The 23,276-nt window shown below is 50.5% G+C and overlaps 2 protein-coding genes across 2 annotated transcripts in view; one reads left to right on the top strand and one right to left on the bottom strand.

Annotated features, from left to right (window-relative positions):
* LOC122382862 (protein unc-80 homolog) overlaps positions 1-6,302 on the bottom strand; it is a 64,358-nt gene extending 58,056 nt beyond the window's left edge. Inside the window, exons 1-2 of the mRNA XM_043368725.1 lie at positions 6,151-6,302; positions 5,784-5,832 (exon numbers count right to left, since the gene is read on the bottom strand). Coding sequence (XP_043224660.1) covers positions 5,784-5,832; positions 6,151-6,221 — 120 coding nt within the window. The 5' untranslated portion in view covers positions 6,222-6,302. The remainder of the gene's footprint in view (positions 1-5,783; positions 5,833-6,150) is intronic.
* A 6,032-nt stretch (positions 6,303-12,334) lies between these two features.
* Positions 12,335-22,502, top strand: LOC122382857 (trypsin-1-like). The gene is made up of 5 exons (XM_043368719.1): positions 12,335-12,505; positions 12,762-12,939; positions 13,298-13,533; positions 21,548-21,747; positions 22,234-22,502. The coding sequence occupies exons 1-5, from the start codon at positions 12,370-12,372 to the stop codon at positions 22,402-22,404; spliced, it is 921 nt and encodes a 306-aa protein (XP_043224654.1). The 5' UTR covers positions 12,335-12,369; the 3' UTR covers positions 22,405-22,502.
* Positions 22,503-23,276: the final 774 nt, after the last annotated feature.

Raw genomic sequence — 23,276 nt, 5'->3', positions numbered from 1 at the left:
GCCGACATCATTTTTCTCCAAAAATATCACAATTTCGTGCCTGAAATATGATAACTTTTTTTGCTATTAAGCATTTTCCTAAAGAAGTGAAAGGGGGCATCTTACCCCACAGGGTGGGAAAGACGCCCCCTGGCGTTGGGTAAGATGCCCCCTGCACTATAAGTGACATAAATGGGCACGTGAATCGCCTGAACGAATCAGTAGTCCCTTCGAACCTGCAGTAGACACCAAACGTCATCGAAGGGCCCTCAAAAGTAGTCGTAAGGGGCTTCAGAGGTCATCGTTAGGGCTAGCTTAGTTCAGCGCGGCCAAACAAGCCTCCGTGGTGGCGTTCGGAGACCGCTGTGGGGCCCTTATAGGTCTTCATGATGCTTGAGGGCCCTCGAGCCCATCGTGGGGACCTCAGATGCCTGCGCGGCCCGTGGAGCCAACGTGGGAGCCCTCAAAGGATGTCGTGAGGGGCCTTGGAGCCAATAATGGGGCCCACAGAGGCCGTCGTGAGGGCTCTCAGAGTCAGATGCCGCCCAAAAAGTCGCTGTGTGGGCCGAGAGACCGGCATGGGGAGCACCCGACCGTACTGGACTCTCAATAGTCCCAGATCGGCTTTTGTCTCTTATCACAAGTATGTAATAAATGATTTGACGGGCTGCTTGAAGGACAGCCTACGGATTTAGGGGGGCGTCTTTCCCCATCAGGACAGGGGGCATCTTACCCCAAGGTACCGAAGTAACATTAAATCAGTACAATTTGTTAGCCATAAAACTACACCCTGAAACAAACTGTTTGGGACACAGTACACGCATGTTAATGTATCACGACTATAGCAAGGGACGCAAAAATTATCTACCTTTTTTGATATTTACAATGTTTTGACACCAAAATATTTGTTGAAAGCAGCAAATAAAAAACATGCAATCACCAGCCAGCCGTTGCCCAACTGAGCTTCGCAAATTTTTGTGCAGTTAACAAGGCAGGCTTCCGCTTTACGCTAAGAACATAAATTTCCAGGTTCGATTCTTTGTTTCGCCGCTAGAGGGGGTGGGGCGTCTTTCCCACCCTGGGCATCTTACCCCACTCTCCCCTACTTGATGGTTGATGATTATGACATTTCCGGCTCGACTTTCCGGTTTTCCGGTTCTAGCGACTTTTTTGACATCTAGCGACAATTTCAACATTTTGGTGCCGGCCCGGCAGACGGAATTTTTCCGGACCGGAAAACCGGTGTGAACCCGGCTTAAGGCAAAAGTTGAGATGATTTCAACTTCTTGCCGGACCGGAAAATCTGGCTCTCCGGCCTGCCGGACCGGTCAAAAGAAGTTGCCAGATTTGCCGGTTCACACCAGTTTTCAATTTTCCGGCACGGAATTGGCCATTTTTCCGGCCCGGCAGACGGAATTTTGCCGGCCCGGAATCCGGTGTGAACCCGGCATAATCTGGCTCGGGTGGCTGCCGGCCGGCCGGCCGCTCGGCCGCCCGCAGATTCCCTATCTATTGATCGTCGTGCCACCATGCTGACGGATGCGGCCAGGCTGCCATCAGCGCTCGGGTCGCCCGGCAGCCCGCCCCTCCTTCCGCCCCACCCCATCGGCGCTGGAGGCTGGATAACCCTACCGGCCACGGCAAGAAGCGATACTGGGCACTGGCGGCATCCGTCACCGCCTGAGGACATGCAGTTCTGCTGATCGCTAATGTGTCGTTGTCTCGCGCCGCTGCACTGACGGTATCGAACGCTTAACTCTGAAGTTGGGAGAGAAATCAGCAAGGAAAACAAGAGCAACAGGCCAATATACTTAACTAATTGCGAAAGCTGGAACTCGACGAGAAGGCGGAAAGTTAGCCGCGTGCAATGTAGATGCTCGATTTGACACGCATCTGCTCTTCACTGGTCAACTCACAGAACTGCAAAAACAACGCGAGCACGGCTAGATGCTGTTCCGCCGGCCCGTTGTGTGATGCGGGACAGCCTACCTCCCAGAAAGCAAACTGTAGGGACGCAGCTCTGCCTGATGCTGGTCTGCTCATTTCGTAGCCCTTTCGTAAATATTTAACATCGTAGGTATACTTATCCATATTGTTCTATGATACTTTATCACCTTCCACAATAGTTGAACGTGACTACCGCAGAATGCGGTGCTCTTTTTTGACAGGAGGACGCATCATCCATGACCATTTGATTCTGCGCTGCGCATGGTGTTTTCAAAAGGATTTAGAACAACATTCTTCGCTTGGCCACTTGAGTTCTCATTTCCATTTCAACACAGTATTTAATAAAACATGAAGTATGTAAGTACATACACTGACTGCGACGCATTTTCGAGGCTTTGAGGCTTTCAAGAAGATTTGGAATTTAGGTTATCTTGTCAGTCGTCATGTCATTAGATCTAGGGATTTTGATATATATTCTCGATGAAGCCTACAATTTTTTAAAGACACATCTCATTATTAGGGATCCATCTGAGTTGGAAGCGGCGAATCGTCGCGCTCGCGCTGGTAGGTACCAGAACACTATTCTTCGCGGCCCGTCGCCTCCCGGCCGGGCCCGGGGCGTCGCACTCGCATCCTGCCGGTGGCATAATGAAGCGTCTCGCATCTGGTAGCGGTCGGGCCGGGAAGGCCGAATTGTAGCGATATGCTGAGCGTGCGCTGAAGACGCCACCGCCACCACCGCCACAGCCGCCACCGCCACCGCCGCCGGCAGAGCAGCCTTGGGGCACCGGGGCTCGATCAATACCCTCAGATCCAGCGAGCCGTCACGGAGGCCGCCAGACCGAGTCTTTTTACCTCCGCGGAAGGCTCGGTCCAAGACGCCGGCCCTAAAAACCCGGGCAGTCACAACATGTCATCTATATGGTATCGGCTGCCGGGAGGGCCGGCGGACGGGCCGCGGGCGCCGGCGCCGGCGGGGCCGTTATCGGTTTTCCCCGCGGCGGCCCTGCGCCGCGATGTCAGTGCCGCTGCTCCCTGGCAAGCGGCGATAAGGCCCGATTCGATTTTGTCGGTCAGCCGTGCGCGCGGTGATGGACGCCACTCTCCACATTCGGTCAGCGGGCCAGATCGATTCCTCCGCGGTCGCTATGGCAACGCTCTGGGCGGTTCCAAGCGGGCTCTCGCGCTAACAATCTCTGTTGCTGGCGGTGCAGTGGCCGGCGGCGGACAGCATTCGGGTCAGCCACAGGTGGCCGCAGACAGACCGGTCTGGCTACAGGCAGACATCGGCGGCATAATGGGATGGCATTTATATGCAATATGACGCTGACCACCACCAAACACGCGTGCGCCCCAGAAGAACAGGTCACACAAACAGCAGCCGTGCGCCGAGTCTCTGAAACACGCGCCTGTAGCAGACGCCAGATAAACAATTTATTACGGCGACCCGGCGCGAGGGTAAATACCCCGGGGCAGCTGGCTGCAGGTGGCTACTGGCACAGCCGGCACCTCCACGCGGCGGTGGCCGAACGAGATAGACTGACTGAGCCAACAACATCGACGACTGCCGAGAGTAGGTTAGCGCCTACACTGCAGCGACCGGGAGTCACTGAGATGGGAACATTGGTGTACTGAATTGAAAGCATATTGATGAATGAATATTGTCTTCTATTTGTTATCCCCACTCACGTAAAGCATCGTTTTTAGCATAACCATGCATAATTAGCGAGGGGCGCTCAAAAAGTTCCGGGCCCAACCATGAAGAAGTTGTTATTTCGGCCTGCAACGCGGTGTATTCAATGATGTGTTTTTAGGATGTCCACTTGCGTAGCCATTAACCAATCTGCCTTATGATTGGCGAAGCAGTGAGCTGTAGCTTCAAGTTGTCATGTCACACCCACTCTTTTCTCCGAACCTTGCACCCTCTGGTTGCCACCTCTTCCCCAATTAAGGAAATTGCTTAGCCGTCACAACTTCACGAACATCAGAGAGACTAAAGCAGCCGTCTTGAACTTGCCAGATAGATCCAAACCCCATTTGGTTATGGAGGCACTGGGGGCTCTCGCGAGGCGCTGCGCAAAATGTGTTTGTCTTAACGGTGGCTATTTAAATAAATAGACAACTTTGCTCTTATAAGTCGATGCTGTTTTTCTGCTCCTTAAAACCCGCGCCCTGATGGGGGGGCATTTTGGCCCCCCTGTGGTTTTTCTTAAATAGCGAGAAAACGGCGGCGCGCAGCGCCGCCAAATTTTAAGTACCTTACCGGACATCGATTTGACACCTTCATACAAAATTTCAAGTCACAGGTCATCTCAAGTCAGGAGTTATTGAGGTCAAACTGAGGTCATGTTCGAGTAAAAATGAGCAAGAAACATGACATCTTGAAACGCTCACCAATTCTACAGTTAACAAGCAATTTTAAAGTTCATTATGTGGTTGTGTAGAGAAAAATCCGCTACAAAACTGCTATCTTGGATTTTCGAAATTTTGAGATTGTGACCCCCAAAATCAAAAAATTGATTTTTTAGAAAAAAACTAAAAAAAAAATCCAAAAAAATCGAATTTCGAAAAACCGGAATATATGTGATAGTTCCTGCGCTCTTCGATATACATACCAAATTTTAGATCGATACCTCTTTTTTTGGTTAAGTTATAGCGAGAAAACTGTTAAAAATTGATGACGTCAAATTTTTGAACTCAATTTTTAGCAATTCTAGACCTCGTAGCGCAAAACGGAGACCTTCATTGAACTCCCCATGACGAGCTGCATCGAATCGATACCTATTTTATGCAAAAATATCAACTTTGAAATTTGACCTAATTTGACCTGACCTTGACCTGACCTTGACCTGACCTTGACCAAAACGTGACCTAAGCTGGCCCAAAAGTCTGCCTGACCCACATAATCGCATTTGTCATGTAAAATGGACCATAAAACATGTATCACACGACACTTTCATATTGTGACCCCCCCCCCCCCCCCAGTGACCTGACCTCTGTGACCTGACCTGGTATCAGTGACCTCAAATAGCAAAATATGTGTTTGAAGAACATTTCCCCATCGATGATTTTCAATGAAATGCATTTTACTCGATTTACAACGCATTTCTTGAAATGCCTGTAAACGGTGAAAATTCAACCTTTGACCTGACCTGTGACGTCATCGGTTTGACCGAGGTCAATGAAATTGGGTCACAAGGTAGTTCCCCGTTGGGGCTATCGAACGCCGTTTACCGCTTGTCGCTATGTTGCGTGGTTCTCGAGATCTTAGGGGGGGGGGGCAAAATGCCCCCCCCCCCATCAGACCGCGTTGCTCGGCAGACCCCATCAGGGCGCGGGTTAATGGTCGGGCCCAGAACTGTTTGACCCCCCTCCCCTCGTAGAGGTAAGCGTAAAAAGGTAATCTTCCATCATCGTTTGCGCTTTTTTATGCCGCAGTGGATAGCAAATTGTCCGACTTTTAGACCCAATGAGGATAAATAAAGGAAAGACATAGAGTGGTGGTAGTATAAAAATAATCCGGGATGTTGTATCCTCGAAATGCAGTTTAGTCTTCGTGAAATCAAGTAAAGTATTTATTATGTCATTGATATTTGATCTGTTATTGGCGAACTTTATCTAAAATAGATATAGGAAAGTATTATCTTCATTTATTTCGACTTAAATCGTCAGATGTATTCATGAACATTTGCTTATGCACTATTAATTAAATAGTGACTAAAATGAAAGCAGAAATGTTCACCGTTTTAATCATTATAAATTATTAAAAATAATAGCGTGCATTCATTTCAGTTTTTCAATGTAATTTACAGGGATCAACTAATGGCGGACATGAAGAAGACTTCGCAGCCACTTACCACGCATGTTGCCTCATGAAGTTTTCCCAGCTTCGGTCTTATAAATGGGCTGAAATAAACGCCTTATATTAATGCTTAATTTAAAATCCACAAAAAAGTATATGCGAAATCACGTGATGCTATTGAGTAGCCGTAAAACACACAAAAGACTGCATTTTTAATATAGGAATTGAAAATCTGATATCCATTAAAACAATTTGTCATCCCGGTGCGTATGTAAGTGTCGAAATTTCATGCTCAGGTTACCTAACCTAAGGTCAAATGGATATATTCTGTCAAGTGGCGTCAACTTTGAAGCAGTTTGGCATACTTTAAAGCAAACAACCCCCGGGGTAACTCGTCACCGCTCGGCGCGCCCGGTCCGTACCTGGTCTGTCTCCAGAGGAACAGCTGGATGGGCAGCGGCACCCCGCCGCCGCCGCCGCGCCGCTCGTTCATGGTGTCACTCAGGGCGGCCACTGTCTGCAGGAGTGTCGCACACCGCTGTCGACAGCTCCATGTCTCCACCGGCCAGCCCGCTCCGACCGCCTGGGGCCGTCGAACTGCGCCGGCCGGCGGCGGCAGCGCAGCCGCCGTCGGGCGCGCGCGCTGCCCCGGGCTGCAGCCGCCGCCGGCGACGACCTGTTGCGGTCGACCGTCCGTCCGTCTCCCAGCTGAGAGCGCCGCCGGGCCGGCTCTCTCCAGCGTCGATCGGCCGCCCCCCGGAGCCGGTGTTTATTGAAGTGGAATCTATCTGGCGGCCGGATACCGGTGTTTGGCGCAGCGGGAGGTGTGCAGTGTGCACTGTGCACTGTGCACGTCTGGACGGCCGACGGAGAGGGGCTGCCTAAGGTTCCAGCCGGTTGGTGGCTGTTCTGATACCAATCGACCGGGGACTGTGTCCGTCGGCCGCACCTCCAGAGGCTGAGCGGTGGCACAAACGAGGACCTGTACCTGAACGTAATGGCTAACGCTATCACAAGACTGTATGATAACGAGACTGAGACACTGTAATAATCCGTATAAATTGTCTCAGAATGGAAATACTATACGAAATATAGCTACAGGACATACTTTTTATTGCGGACATTGAAACTAAATAAGGATTGCGGAATTTTTTGCGTTTATAGTACAAAAGAAATGAATGAACAATTCATGTATGTGCTCTCTACCGGGCGATCGTGCTTACATGCAAGCCAATATGGGCGTTATTGGCTATTTGCTCACTCAATCACTTTATGTACTAACATTTACAAATATCTTCTTCATCAACGCTTTTTAAGCAAATGACGCTAAAGTCCCGGTGTCGCCTTCAGGCTAACCTATAGCTCGGTAAAAGCAGAAACGTGTTATTGGCGTTGACCCTAATGACAATGACTCGGGAGTTTGGACGTAACGAGGGCATACATTTTTGCAACAGTCGACGCCGTCTTGTACTGGTGGTGTTACATAATATCGTTTCATATAATCATTACGAAAGCATTTAGTCAAACACATTCTTACTCTATTGCCTACATTGAAGAAAAAACTGTTTCAACGGTTCAGTGATTTCAACATTCTTCAACAGGCTCTTCTTCTATGTTTCTAACTTCACTTAAATAACACTACAAAAAAAAATCATCCACCAAGTCGGCACCCCGTGTCCGCACATGCCTCCGTATCTTGTCGTCTGTCGTGGTATGTATGTAAGTTAGTACAACATTCGTCGCTCCGCCTCATCAGCTGACTCCCCTCCGGAGATGTTTCCACCATCCCGACACCGGAAACAGCGCAGAGCGCGCCGGATATGAGCACGTGACCGTCATCAGGACAGAAACGTGGCGTCACGTGATCTCACTGACACCGACAGGAGCTGGCATGTGAGCTGAGGTGCGCGCTCAGTTATGACAGGTCTGCCTCTTTGGAGAGCACCAGCACCGAATTACTTCGTTATGTCGTAACCACTCATCGATGTCGTCATTTGGCCAAACATTTGAACAAATTGCAAGACAGATTGCCTTTTGTTACACGATCTGTCCTGCCTTCCGGCTCAACCAGTATCAGAATAAATTGTTCCGATTTTTCATGATCCATAGATCTATGTCTGTGACTTCCCAGGCAGTACCTTCGGCTTCGATAGGCTGTAACTTCGCTATGCATTCACCTAAAGAAAGAGCATTACGTCTGAGTCACTTGTGCGTCATCTCCCACAGCCCGGACAGTAGGTGTGTCCTTCATCTGGATTTTCTCTCGGCCTCTGGCGCGATTGCTCCGCTCAATCCAGACAGTATGTCCCTCCTTTGGAGTTCCTCTCGCTGCCTGCTCGGCCCCCACTGAGCCGGCGCCAGGAGTGTTTCCGGACGCCGACACTAAAGCAGCCGGCCGGCAGGCGATCCGCCGCGGCCCGCTGCCGAATGGGGCCCTTCCGGCGATAACGGGGCGCATCTCTCGCCGTTCCGCCCCGCCCGACCGGCGCGGCGGCCCGCCGTGAGCGCTGAGCACTGGGCAGGGGACGGGCTGGTAGCCACCGCGCCGGTCCACGCCGCCGGCTGCTGGGGACGACGGAGAAGAAATATTTGTATCGTAGGGTGGTGTCAATGGTAATGCTAGTAAATGTTCTTCGACGCAATTTTGTTGGGTTACGCCGATGCTCACATTCTATCTTCGACGAAGGCTAAAAAAATAACTTAGAAATAGGCCTAAAAATGCAAATAGTGCCTGCCTTATATAAATATCAACTTCAAATGATGTAGGTACAGCCCTCTGCAGACTGCGTGGTAGGTATTCTTTTTTCGGCAAAAACGAGAATAACGCGAATACTATGCTATCGGTCACTCGGAAATCGTAACAGCAAGATGCGCGAGACTCCGCACCTTAGATTGGCATTATCACCGTATTCATTTTCTATCTAGTTTGGTAACAAACCCAAAAGTTTATATTTGCCCTCAAAACAAACTTCTGCATGTTGTTGCCACACAAGGCGTATATTTTGTCTAGTGATAGACCTAACCGAAAGAGTGGAACATGGCGCATCTATTTGCAGTGAGTTCCGACCGACTAATAACATAGCCTGTAAGTTATTATCGGTTTTGTCGAAAAAAGAATACCTACCACGCAGTCTGCTGAGGGCTGTACAAGAATGTTATCAAAATAAAAGTGACTTTTGATTGATAATTAAAGCACAATACCTACGACAATTTTAAATGCTAATAAAAAAGGTAATGATGATAAAGGGAACAAGAAGTGTCGCATGACGTATTTAACTGAATCATTCGCAGCTGTTGCAGTTGAAGTCTAGGCTCCATTTCTTACAGCTATCGCTTACGCACCCAAATCTCCCCCCAAGGTCGTACGGCTCAGCTCGGACGGCCGCAGGCTGGTGGCTGTGTTGTGCGGCACAGTATACCTTTCAGTCGATCGCGCGGTGCTGTGTTATGCGGCACAGTATAACTTCCAGTCGATCCTAGCGCGGGCTGTTTTGCGGCGCAGTAGGTATAAACCTCCAGCCACTCCTGGCCAGTGGCGCAGCCAGGATTTCGTTTCGGGGGGTCATCGCTTCCAAAGCGGGCCCCCTAGTGTGCGGGCCCCCACCCATTTTTCAGAATCTCTCCATATTTCATACGCATTCTGCTGGGCGGGTCCCCTTTACCTGCACGATAACCCTGAGCGAGTTTGAATCAGAAAATTTGCATAGAACAGTAGCTCGGTAATCACCCGGTCTTCACTTTTTACGCAAATTGACCACGACAGAAATATGTTACTATGACGTATGACTTCGTATCTTTCGAGTCCGATATGAGCCCCAATTCCGCAATATGCATAGCATATTATATGCAATCGGAACTGTTGCCTGCTTCTGTCGCACAAGATTTAAAAGTAGTCCCATGTGCCTGTCCTAAGTCATCTATTGGCTGCTGTAGTAGATTGTGCTTTTATTCTTCTTCATTACGTGAATTCGCTCGTAAGAATTTTTAACCCTCGCCGGCACAGGGGGGAGGGGTTGATGCAACCCCCTAAGTTTTTTTTTCGCGAAGAACTCGCGTAAAAAAGCGGCTGATCGCGACGTAACTTCCATAGTGCGCTGAAATTCGCGCAACTTATAGAACAAGGATGGGTAACGTGCCTGTGAAGAGTCACAGCTCGATCGGGCCGGTGGTGAGCACATGGCGCGTGCTCAAAAAGTGCAAATTCGCGTCATAGACTTTACATGCATAAATCGGCTTGCAAAAATGGGCGACAATGGCTCAACCTGCCCGACACGGGTCCGGTCCCCGTGCAGTATCTCGGTAACCGTGGGTCCGATCGGCACGAGGAACACAGTATCGTGCATGAGAATCGAACGGGCTATCGAATGGTGTGCGGTGCAGGGATGGCACGCGCCACGTGCACCCGTGAGGGCACTTATGCTTGAAAAATTGACGTTTTGGACGGATTTTGGACTTAATGCTATTTTTGGGTGACTGTCGAAGCGGGTTCAAACAAACGAAGCGGGTTCAAACAACGCTTGTTGGCAAGAGAAATGTACCTACCGCCTCTCATGGGAAAATTGTGAAAAGCTAATTGATCAAAAACAAGGTGGAACAAATTGCTGGAGAAAATAGCATTTGCTTATGACTTACTTAATTACAGGGGTTTTGCTACATAACCTGGTATGTTTGACAATTGAAATGGGCATAGATTGGAAGAGCATTCAATTGTGACCAAGGTCCAATCATCGCTTTTGCATGACGAGCAACAATATTCTTAAGAATATAAATGTTTCAAACCTCTACATAGTAATTCATCGATGGCTTTCACTCTTCAATAACCTACGCCAACCTATGTCATGAAATACACTTGGCATGTTCTATAGTAGAACGCATGGTTATTATCAGACACGAGCACCTCGATGCGATGGATATTTTTTCCCAAAACCAAAATGCTTAGCCGTCAAAAGGCAATCGACCGTAATGGATACATAACCCACAGACACAAGACCAACCAAACGCCCACCGATCGAAAATACCCCTTATTCGCGTTGCGAAGCAAGCGGGTCACCCTAGCGGGCCCCATTCACCCGGGGGCTCGGGCCCTATCCACATGGGGGACCAAGCCCTATCCATACGGGGGCCCGGGCCACGTTCACCTTGGCTCCAGGCCTCGTCCACCCGGGGCTCCGGGGCCCGCCCACCAGGGGGCCCGGGCCCCATCCAGCCGGGGGCCCGGGCCCCGTCCACCCGGGGCCTGGGGTCCGTACTCCCGGGGGCCCGGACCCATCCATCGGGGGCCCTGGCCCCATCTACCCGGGGGGCCGTGCCCCATCCACCTAAGGGGCCCGGGCCCGTTCTCCCGGGGCCCGGGTCCCATCCACCCGGGGGCCTGTGCCCTATCCACCCAGGGGCCCGTGCCCTATCCACCCAGGGGGCCCGGGCCCGTTCTCCCGGGGCCCGGGCCCCATCCAACCGGGGATCCGGCCCCGTCCACCCGGGGCTCAGGGCCGTTCTCCCGGGGGCCCGGGCCCCATCCACCCGAGGGGCCTGGACCCGTTCTCGCGGGACCCGGGGGTCCGGGCCCCGTCCACCCGGGGCCCGTTCTCCCGGTGGCTCGGATCCATCCACCGGGGCCCCATCCGCCGGGGGGCCCGGGCCCTATCCACCCGGGGGCCCGGACCCATCTACAGGGGGCCCGGGTCCCATCCACCCAGGGGGCCGGGCCCGTTCTCCTGGGGGCCCGGGCCCTGTCCACCTGGGGCCCCAGGCCGACCCCTCACCCGAGGTGTCGCAGTGGGCATTTCTCGAAGCGGGCTCGTCCGATTAGATTAGGACCTCTCTCTCCTCTCTCTCTCTCTCTCTCTCTCTCTCTCTCTCTCTCTCTCTCTCTCTCTCTCTCTCTCTCTCTCTCTCTCTCTCTCTCTCGAGCGGGCCCCTGACAGAAATTTCGGGGGGGTCAGCTGACCCTCTGACCCCCCCCCTGGCTGCGCCACTGCTCCTGGCGCTACGCTGGGCTGTGCGGCGCAGTATACCTTTCAGGCGATCGTAGCGTGGTGCTGTGTCGTGCGGCACAGTATAACCTCCAGTCGATCCTAGCGCGAGTTGTGCATTGCGGAACAGTATAACTTCCAGTCGATCCTGGCGAGCAGCTTGATCTGGGGCTGTCGGCCGCGGGTGCATGAGACCAGCGCTCTCCTTGTGCCTTAGTGAGGGCTTTTGGTGACGAATTGGAGGAAAAGAATTCTTTTGAGTGAAATGCATTGCTATTAGCCAGCCAGAACCCTGTAGGTATGTAAATGGATGTCGTGTTGCGTCAATTGTCAATTTATCTTTTAGTCTGCTGACAGAGTCAAGGCCCGTATTTTACAACCTTAGTCTTGAAACACTCGCCGAGAGATGATTGCAGGCTCAGATGTCCTGTTAACATGCGCGTGGGTGTATGCGTGTAGGCCTAGCAATTGACTGTTCGCCAGCGTTCAAGTTCACAAGTGCGACCACATTGAAAGCCAGTTGGACACCTCTGAAGGTTCGAGTATAATTGTCCGAGCAGCACCTGTGTAATATCCTCAGCTGATGGCTGGCTCGGTCCCGCTCCTGGGCCAGACGAATGTGTCAGTGTCTGGGGTCCATTGGGGGTGCGAGTGGAGTCTGTGTGCGACATGGTGACTCTGACTCTGTCTTTGCTCTGTCTCTGTGTGTCTCTGGCTCACGGGAGTATTCCAGTGAGCCTCGATGGAGCCATCAGTGGCCGGTCCGGTAACATGGTGGCAGATGACCGGGTCGCCATCAATGAAGGTGAGATTGTGCGTTTGTGATGAAGTGAAGAAATTATTGAACTGTACATAACCAGACGGGAAAAATCATCAAAACAGCTACATCTGCTTCTGAGTGTTTATAAGAAAAAGAAAAGTGCTTCAAACGAATGTGCCATAACAATATGGCATGTTTGCTGAACGTCTTATTATTGTCAGGATTTCATGATCAACAAGAAAATTTTCGATATCTAACGCCGTCGTATCTAGTAACCCACGCCGTGCCCCTCCCGCGCCAGTGTGCGGTCTGCCGGCCAGCCTGAGTCGCCGAGTGGTGGGTGGTGAGGAGGCTGTGCGCGGCTCGTGGCCCTGGCAGGCGGGCCTCGTCACCAAGACCGGCACCCGGTACGCCCTGTACTGCGGCGGCACACTCATCAGCAGTCGACTGGTGGTCACCGCTGCGCACTGCACCAACATGTGAGACAGCGATCCTACCGATCAGCGATCCACAAGCGACGCAGCCGGTAGTCCGTTGTGTTTGTATGTAAAGTAGCGCACAGTCGATACATCTCTATAAGGAATGCACGCAGACGCACTGGCATTGGTGTTACGGCTACGTTCCAATTCCATTAGGTATGCTACAACTTTCGCTGAGTCATACGTGCATTGCATTCATAACACATAGAATAGAAGTATGCGAGGCAGGCGACCATTACAATATAACGTCACTTCGTGCAACTTTTCTGCGTAGAGAACTTGGTTCCAAGTTGCCGCTGTATAGCGTATCGTTTCTATGACTACCCATAACCCGCCGTCCCCATCTCTCGGTCGGCAGGTTTCTGCAGGGAATGGCCCGACCCCGTGCCCTGCGCGCCGCCGAAGTACGCGTCCTCCTCGGTGCACATAATGTCACCGACCCGAGTGACGGATTCTGGGTGCACGACGTGGCCGAGATCCACCGGCACCCGCGCTTCGACTATGCCACCATCGACAACGACATCGCGCTGCTGCGCCTGGAGGAACCGGTCGAGTTCGGACCGCGAGTCAGTCCCGCCTGTCTGCCCGACAAAGGTAGGTGTCTGCCCGACAAAGGTATATAGGTTCTCAGGACTGCCCCGCCTATCTGTCCGACAAAAGTACGGAGAACTGTCCCCGTCTTCCCGACAAAGGTACTGAGAACCTGCCCGTCTGCCCGACAAAGGTACTGAGAACCTGCCCGCCTGGCCGACAAAGGTACTGATAACCCGCCTGTCTGCCCGACAAAGGTACTGAGAACCTGCCCGCCTGGCCGACAAAGCTCAGTGGAGGTCAGATTGAGAACAGTCCTCGTCTGTCTGCCCTGACAAAGTAGAGTGTACTGTGCAGTCCAACTAAGGTCCGATATCGTGATTGTGATAATCCTATTATATATAACTGCTTAACTGCCGCAATACTGAGAGAACAGCCTTTGATCATTGGCGACCATTGGAAGCTGGTCGACTTTACGGCCAATGACACTGATGAGCGGGACAGCTCATATCCGCATAAAGGAGCTAAATTTGAACTCTTGCATGAGTCTTCACTCATCAATATGCTTAGGATTAAAAAATCAGAGCGAACTTCATTATGACAATCAACAATTATGCAAACAAAGTACCAAACAGCATGTTCCAAAGCAAGAAAAACGTCTGCATAAAAAGGGGGCATTCCACGTCAAATCGAACAAAAATCGCCTGTTTTGCACCTTACCATCAGCGATTTCATTATAAATTTGTGAGCGAGTTCCTGTGTCGCCCCGAACATTACATTGATGTTTCTTGCACATTCTGACCACAGGTCTTCTAAATATAGGGCATCGAATTTTTACAAAATGTTGCATCTTTATATTTTTGAACGACCATAACTGTGGTTGTACTTGTTTGATTTGAATGAAATAAACCTTACTGTTTAGGTAATTTCTTAAGCATTTGTTTAGAATTGCACCTACTTAAATATATGACCTTGAAATTTGCTTAACTCTGTTCTTAAGCACAAAAATTGAAATAGCAAAAACACGTCACCTTCGATTTGGCTAATTTTCGTATATTTTATTGCCTACCATATTCTTAACAACCTGTGAAAAAATTAGAGTGGGCCATTCCTAAGTTTTGAAGAAAATGGCACATATCCAAACGTATGTTAGCACGCGCAGTGGAGGGGGAAGAGCGAATTTCGCCCCACCCCTCCTGTTTTTCGCCAATATCTCATAGTATAAATGCGAAATTAATTATAGCTGCCTGTCCAAAATTGAATTGCACATCTCATCGTGCAAGCAAGAAGAAAATCGGTCCACAACTGGTCTAGTAATAGCGGTGTAAAGTGAACATCCTGTCGCCGCGCCGGCGCCGACCGCTAGCCGCCGCCTGAATTGTAGACTGTGCCGGGACGGAACGGAACGGTTCCGTCTTTACATCGCGTTCCTTACCGCTGATTACATTCGATTCGCGTCAAATTTTGTGAGAAGACTAAGAAATGTACAGGCAATCTTATGGTGTAAGAATTTTGAAAATCGGTTGGTAAACAATTGAAATATGAACGTGTAAACACAAAATTGTGATTGCTGCGTTTCCCGCGTCGGCCGATCCCGCCTCAGCCGGCGACATGTTACTCTTAGCAGGTCTCTAACTGCCATATTTATTATTGGATTAACTAGAAAATCCCCATACATACTCAAAAATGTATATTCTTTCGTATAGTGAAGATAAAAAGACGTGAAGATATCGTTGCGTGATAATGTTTTCGTTGAATTTTTGGCTTCATGATGCATTTCCACACGGCTCAAAATTCACCGCAAAATACCGTTTGCCTGAGACACTTTTACTATGGAACTTGAATGCTTGACTACGATGACTATGTATTTCCATTCTCGTAGAGTTTGGGATATCACTAATCAGCAATCATTCATTTCAGAAAGTGTACACAAGCAAGCATGTCTTGACTCTGTCTTTCAAGGTCACGCGCGGTTGCGTGATGTTGATGCATGAAAACGGCGTTTGCCGCGAGAGTTATGAATGGCCCACTCCAATTTTTTCACAGATGGTTAGGAACATTGTGACGGACATAATATGTAAAAATTACTCGAATCGAAGGTGACGTGTTTTTTGCTATTTAAATTTTTATGTTTTAATTCAAGGTCAAATGCATTTCAAGGTCACTTCAATTTAATTTTATAATTAAAAATCAAAGCCTTATCAATTGCCTACAAGACCCTGTTAATATCATTTTGATACCAGAAAAGGAACCAGAGTTATAGACATTTAAAAAATTGATGTGTGGCATTTTTGGCTATATTCGATGACCTATATCTCAGCGATACTTTATCAAACTTCGAAAATATTATACGTAACTCAGTTTTGAACCATGCCCAGTCTGCCTACAAATTTTCAGAAAAATCGAAGGGGATGACGGATTTCGGTGTTTGATTTGACGTGGAATGCCCCAAAGGCAATCCAACGGTCATTGCCGTCATTAGGTACATGTACTTACGTGTAAGCGCGCGACTAACCGAAGCAACCAAGGGATGTCAGACGCAATGTCGCTAGTCCTGACGCAAAGTCCTAGATAGGATTTTTGTCTACTAAGGTTATATAGATATGATTCTCTAATTTTATCTTTTACGCTGTTTAGTGTTCATGCAGAGTAAGGGATTCGTCCACCTTTCCTACGGCCTGTTTCCGGGTCATTAGTATAGCTCCACATGCCTGCGGGGAAGATGACACGCATTCGGCGCTAGCTCTGCCCGACCCTCCCCACATGACCTGCCTCCCCTCTGCCCAGCTCCCTGGAGAGTGCTCGTCGATTCTCTCAGAGAGCGCCTTGTCAGCCCCTCATTACGGACAGCTGCCGACATCATCCGCAGGGGCGGACACAGGGGAGAGCAGTGGGGAGGCTTCATCCGCAGAGGCGGACATAGGGGGGAACAGTGGAGATGGGGGAGGCTTCGTCCGCAGGGGCGGAGACAGGGAGAACAGTGGATGGGGGAGGCTTCGTTCGCAGGGGCGGAGACAGGGAGAACAGTGGATGGGGGAGGCTTCGTCCGCAGGGGCGGAGACAGGGAGAACGGCAGGGAGCAGGGCCGTGTGCACGACCGAAACTTACAGGCGCTTCAGGTCAGCTATACCATAACAAGAAGGCATTATGTAAATGTGATACTATGCATAGTGCAAATTAGGACCACTAAAACCCATGAAAGAATACGCTGCCTTTCACCAACCAGATTTACAGAAAGCTGTTAAACCCATCCTGTTGGGACAGGTGTGCCCTGGTGGGACAGGCCACCTGACCTCGCCGCCTTAACGGTTACCCCACAGGGACTTGTTTTTTTTTTTTTGGAGTTGCCTTCTTCGAATGTCTAAACGGGTGGCCGTCAGCGCGGAACAAGAAGGTGCGATCAAACATAAAGATAGGTCGATTTGGAAGGATAGTTAGATATGACGGATGCTTTGATAGGAAGCCGAAGATGATGGGACTGGTGCGTTAAGTGCAAAAGGAAACACACTTTTTAGTGTATTGCGGCCTGCTTATCATGTAATGTGATATTTAGCAGTTCATATTACTCCTATACGAACACAAAAGAGACGCAGTTAGCCAAGCGACAAATAGCTAGTCCGTCGTGTTGGTGTCGGTGCGTCAGCAGTCCGACGGCTCTAGCGACACCAGGCGGCAGACGCTGAACTACAGAATGGTGGAACCTCCGTCGGTAGCCCTCGGGTAGGTGGCCCGCCCGCCAATGTGGCTCACTCAAAACTTGAACAGTCAGCCGACTCAGCATTCGGCGTTGATTTCCGACCGGCCCTTGTAAATAATGAGCACCGATTGTTGATTAACCGTTTATTCCATCGACATGAAAGGCTGTAAAAATAGTGTTCTGTATTAGCCCTCGGCCCCTCCGCATCAACAGGATCGTGAAGGTAGAACGACAGTTTTCGTTTAGAGAGATGGTGTAGGATAAAAACTGCACACATGTGCTAGGCTGCCAGCAAAACGAAAAATGTAAATCGCCTTCAAAACTATTTGTATTCACCTAGAAACACAAACACAAATAGAAAAACACGGAACAAATAGACTAGTGCATGGACGCGTTTCGATGATTAAATCTTCGTCAGCATGAAGTCATGCTGATGAAGATTTAATAATCGAAACGCGTCCATGCACTATTTGTTCCGTATTTTTCTACTTGTCTCATATACAAACACAAATAAGTGTAAAATATTTCTAAAGCAACCGAGAGTGAGTAAACGTTTAGCGTTTTGCACAATGGTTAAATTGATGCTGCAAACCGGCAGTTCGATGGGCATGCCGACACAACAGTACCTACGCAAAGCAAACTCAGCCGCAGTTTGGTCGCTGAGAGCCGCGGCCTTACCACTAATGCGGTCATCTGTAGTTGGTGAGCGGCTCGCGCGGCTGAGCGATGCCGCCGTCCCGTATCGATTTGGCCCGTATACCTACAGGGTGGAAAGTAATTACGCGAACATACATTTTTCGTCTTTTAAGAAGAAAAAAAACGTGTGTGACATAAAGCTTTTATTTGTTGACACATCCTCCTTTGTTAGCGATACACTGGCGCATGTGTTCCAGCATGCTTGACACCAGGTTGTGGAGCACATCGGGAGAGATCGCAGCCCATGCCCTCCGAAGCTGTCTGGCGAGCTGATCGGCAGTGGTGGCCCCTGGAAGCTCGCTGACCTTCTCCTTGAGAATGCCCCAGAGGTTCTCAATGGGATTGAGGTCTGGGCTGTTGCCAGGCCAAACATCCTTCGCCCAGAAGGACGGCAGGTTGTCCCGACACCAGTCTTGCGTTCGTTTGGCCGTGTGCGGAGATGCCCCATCTTGCATGAAGATGGCCTTTTCTGCATCTGGCACGAGAGCGCGCTGGAGTATCGTGCCAGTTTTGCCGGTTCGGTGGACGGCACGCAGACACTCTTCTTCCAGGATGTTCTGCCGGTAGTAGTCGCCGTTTATAGTGACCTTTTGGGGCACTACCTGAAGCTCCGACACCGCACAGGAGCTCATTATCCCCCAGACGTGCACTTTCGGTGGATGCTTGACCGTTGGGACTGGTGGGACATCAGACGCATCGGCAGCCCATACGCGGTCGTTCTGCCTGTTTGGCGGGTTAAATAATTCAAAACATGATTTGTCTGACCACAATACCCGTTTCCAGTCTTCTTCTGTTCATGTTTTGTGCTCCTTTGCAAAATTCAAACGCCGTTTCTTCTGTTCTTTAGTGAGTTTTGGTCTTTTTGAGGGCTTGTACGGAAATGTGTTCAAATTTTCGCGAAGATACGTGCGGACCGTGGTATGAGAGATCGGGTACCCGGCCGCAGTAAGCCGTTTTGCCAGCTACCGAGTTGATTGGCGCCGTTTTGTCACCGACATGGCGATTACTCGCTTAGCGACTGGGTGCACGGAGGGTTTTCTGCCTCGGCCGGCCTTGCTTTTAAGGCCCTCTCCAGCTGTCTCCCGCTTCATCCAGACGTATAACTGGGTGAGACTGATGCCGAGACGCTTACAGACCAACTTCCGATCCATTCCGCCCAAAACCACTCCAACGGCTTTGCCGCGGAATTCCAAACTATACTCCTTGCCCATTTTGGTCTTGGGCTGCGCCCGGCGCCCGCACCGTTCCACGTCTAGACGCGTTGTGACCGGCCAAGGTCATCGCCCAGGGTCAGGTCACGTGGGGTGGGTGGATCGATAGCGAACGCGGCCAATCACGCCCCGCGCGAGTCCCCGTCTAAACAAAGTCGCTACTTACTCGTGAAATTGTAATAAATTGCGTGTTCGCGTAATTACTTTCCACCCTGTACTGCGTCTTGGATAGGGAGGTCACCGGGGCCGCTTCTGCTACTCGAGTGTTCTGGGGAAACGTCTGCCGGGGTGGCAGCTGATATCGCCGTTTTTTTTTTGGAAAGAGACTGTTTGAAGCTCAAATGATTTTACCTTTCGTACTGCTGGAAATGCCTGCTTCCCTCGACGTCTACGTGCTGGCCTATTATATATTCCTCTTACACAGGTAGGTATGTTTGAATTATCTATTAGGTATCTCCCCTATACCATCGAGGCCATTTGACTTAACTCCGTCGTCGGCAAGATAGTCCGTTTCCTTGTCCCGGTTTGGTGTGTTTCTGAGATAATCCGTCACCGTCCCGAGCCACTGGGCTTAGTTCTGTCTCATACGAGCTGCTGCTCGAACAGTTCGTGTCCCAATTAGCATCCCGGGCTGCTGGGATAGTCCTGTCCATCCCCGATCTGAGTGAGATCTGCCGGCGGAATGGTGCGGCGTCCTTGCCGCCCGCTGGGATAGTCGGAGTCTGCCCCGTCCGATCTGCTGGGATAATCCTTGGGATAATCCTTCCCGTCCCGGAGGGATAGCCTACCCCGCCCAGCGTCCGCCCTCCGCAGTGATAGTCCTGCCTCGATCTGCCCGGTGGGATAGCCTTTTCCCTTCACGACCTGCTGGTATAGTTCGTTCCCATCCCGATCTGCTGGGATAACTCTTCCCACTAGATAGACGACTCGGATATCCCGAGTCACAGTGATAGTCCGTCTCAAGTTCCGATCCTCCAGGAAAGTCCGACTCCCGTTCCGATCTGCTGGTATATTCCGTATCCCGTTCAGCTCTGCCAGTGGTTCCCATCCGTTCCCATCCCGATCTGCTGGGATAGCCCGTCTCCCGTTCCGATCCGCCCGCAGGAGGCAATGTCAGACACCGCTAACGAGCCGGCGATTCTGGCCGCTAACGATGTGGTGTGCCGGGCGATTTCCCTCCCCTCCCTCCCCCCGGACTGATCTTCTCCCATCTGGCCGACCGTAGTCTCTCGCCGGCCAAAATCCATTACTCATCGCACGGCATTAGCGGACACATGCACCATATGCATTTATCAGTGTTATCAATCTGGTGTACAGAGATGAATGATGCTTCGGTAGCGGATCTAAGATTCAGTAGAAGTTTTACTTGAACAACTTTTCTGTGAGGATATGGAAAGAAGTGAGAGCTGTTACCGTAGTGTTAAGCTACTATACAGCTACAGCTACAGCGAGGCCGGAGGGGAAGGGTCCTGACACCGGAGGGCGATCGGTCGGTGATCAGCCAAAGTAAGATGCGTGTATGGGGTGAGGGTGCTATGTAGGTACGGACTTATAAGCTCTACATATGTAGATAGGTCACACTAACATCCTGTTATTTTTCTGCCCGTCTCAGCAGAAATGCGCGATCATTTAGAATGCCTACTGACTAGTAGCATTATTAATCAACACAAGTAATCCACTGCCAGTACAATACGACCTCGTCGAAGTTGACATTGACACTGTCATCTGAGCTTTAACGGTAAGTATGCAATGAACTGCCAGATTCCCAACGTAGCCGTAAATCACTGAGCTCACATAACTACGGCACAGCGTTTCCCCGCGGTCACTGTCACTGACCCCCACGGAGAGATGAGACGTTGCGGGCCGGCACCTCGCTGTCTCGGAGATTGCCGTTCCGCCGGCCGGAAGTCAGCAGTTGTTCCATTGGGTAACTGCCCTTATACCTAATCCCTACGGGACTGTCCAAGATTGTCCAGACGAGTTGGGGGCGGCATGGCTAGTCTCTGTGGGGCGATTCAGGGCTGTTCGACGGAGTTGGGGGTGTCATCTTGAGTCTCTGCGGGACCGTCTATCGTTCAGGGTTGCATAATGGTGTTGGAGCGCTATCGCTAGTCTGCCCAAGGGGCTGTGTGAGTGACAGCGGAGTTGGTTTCATCAGGGTCGGACATAAATGAAAATTATTATATGTATGTAAATTGTAAATGAACATTGAACCTTGGTGTTGGAGCCTTGGTTCATTACGCCCAAACTTCCCTACATATTTTTGATGACGAACTCTTGGGAACTTGCTGTGGTTCCGTAAATGGACGATAAGTGAACCTATGTAAAAGCGTCACTGCCCACCTGCTCATCTCCACGAGTCACTGGCCATTGTCCAATGTCCACTCGTCCTCCTAGGGACGGTCACTGGACACTGACCATGTGCCCCTCCCCATACCACAACCACTGACCAGAGACCTCCCCCCCCTCTCAGAGACGGTCTACACGGGCCGCTGGGCCACGGTGACCGGCTGGGGCTCCACCGCCTACCAGGGCCGACCCAGCGCCGTGCTGCGCGAGGTCCACGTGCCGCTCATGTCCAGCGCTCAGTGCAGGCGCACTACATACGGCAGCATCATCACCCGCAACATGATCTGCGCGGGCCTGCCGGCCGGCGGACGCGACTCCTGTCAGGTCAGTGGAGGGTGCGCCAGGGAGGTTCGGTGATAAGTAGGTATTTATGAAAGATCAGTGAGAATAGGTAGGTTTTTTACAGATTGAGGTGTCCTTATAGCAATTGTGGATGCCGTAAAGCAGCAAGTGGTCAGTCTGCATGCGTATCTTCAACAGTTCCGAGTGTTTTGGAATAATGCAAGAGCTCCTATAAGCACTTATCCCATAACGTCTCCGGTCTCACTTGCAACCAGAAAACCAAACGTGCTCAACAGCTAACAATTACTTCATATAAATGATTGTCGAGCGAGGTGCGCTTACCGTCGATTTTGAACATGAAACTCCACTTCAATTTGCTGCTCAGACTAAATTTAGACTGAATCCACCAGGCATATCTCAGAGAAGTCCGCTTCACGTTCGGCCGTGTCTGAGTGTCTGACCGCCCGGCTACTGATTCCGGCCCGCCCAACTGAACCCGGATCTGATTTCCGTTTTGCCCACTGTCAGGGCGACTCGGGCGGCCCGCTGGTCGTTCGCCACGCCCACCGCTGGCGGCTGGTGGGCGTGGTCAGTTTCGGCTTCCAGTGCGCCACCGCCGGCTACCCGGGCGTCTACACGCGCGTCCAGAACTACGTCGACTGGATCAACTGGCACGTCGACAACGAGATCCGCGGCTGACCAGCCACTGACTCCCCTGTGTTCAAAGGAATATCCCGTGACGGGTTGTATGTACTTGCCGAACTTATTTCCTCTTATGAAAGGATTCAATTTAAAGAACACCCATCTGAAATACAATCAATAATAAATCCGGTACTTTTCAATGCTTTGGAGCCACGAAGTGGTTTAGTGCGATGCGTAATGGTAACTTATCTTCAGTAACCTTTAATAGCATTTTAAATACAGGGAATAATCGCTTGGCCTATTATTACGAAAGCATCAACATCAATTAAACCCGAGCTCGTAATTCGTGAATTATAATGTAGATTAGCAGTTGCAAAAGCTTAGAATTCCGAACCTTAGCTCCTAGTTTAACTCTCTCTCTTTACGCCTACACCGACGATAAAATGACGAATGGATTAAGAACATATTGAAGAAGCTCGTTCCAACAAAAAGTCTTCGGAGAAATAAAAAAAGTGCGTTCTTAAATGTGGTGTGAACCGTAAAGCAAATAAAACATAACTGAACAGAAATGGACCATGTGAATCAACACTTCAAGTGTATGGATACTCATAGAAGCGCCACAATGAAAATGAATCAGTGTGCGACATGCCGGCTCTGGGCTAGCGCGAAGTTTGAATAACTCGTGTAAACGAGACGGAGTGTCTCTCAGGTCGGCCAGGCTCGCTGATTTTCGGGCGTCAGCAGGCATGCGGTATGTCGGCACTGAGCCAGGACAGAGTTAGAGCGGCCTTCACACTAATCTCGGAGTGGCATGACCGATATGAGAAGGGCTCTGACCATCGTGTGGTCACCGAATGACCAGCTGTCTGCCAATACAGGCTCCCCAGTTATCCCACCATCCATGGGGTGCCAACCTTGTATTTATCCGC

Source organism: Amphibalanus amphitrite, unplaced genomic scaffold, assembly GCF_019059575.1.
Source record: "Amphibalanus amphitrite isolate SeventyFive unplaced genomic scaffold, NRLGWU_Aamphi_draft 000148F_arrow, whole genome shotgun sequence".
NCBI classification, from domain to species: domain Eukaryota; kingdom Metazoa; phylum Arthropoda; class Thecostraca; order Balanomorpha; family Balanidae; genus Amphibalanus; species Amphibalanus amphitrite.
Note: the sequence above shows the minus strand (reverse complement) of the source record. Positions and strands in the feature narration are given on the sequence as shown.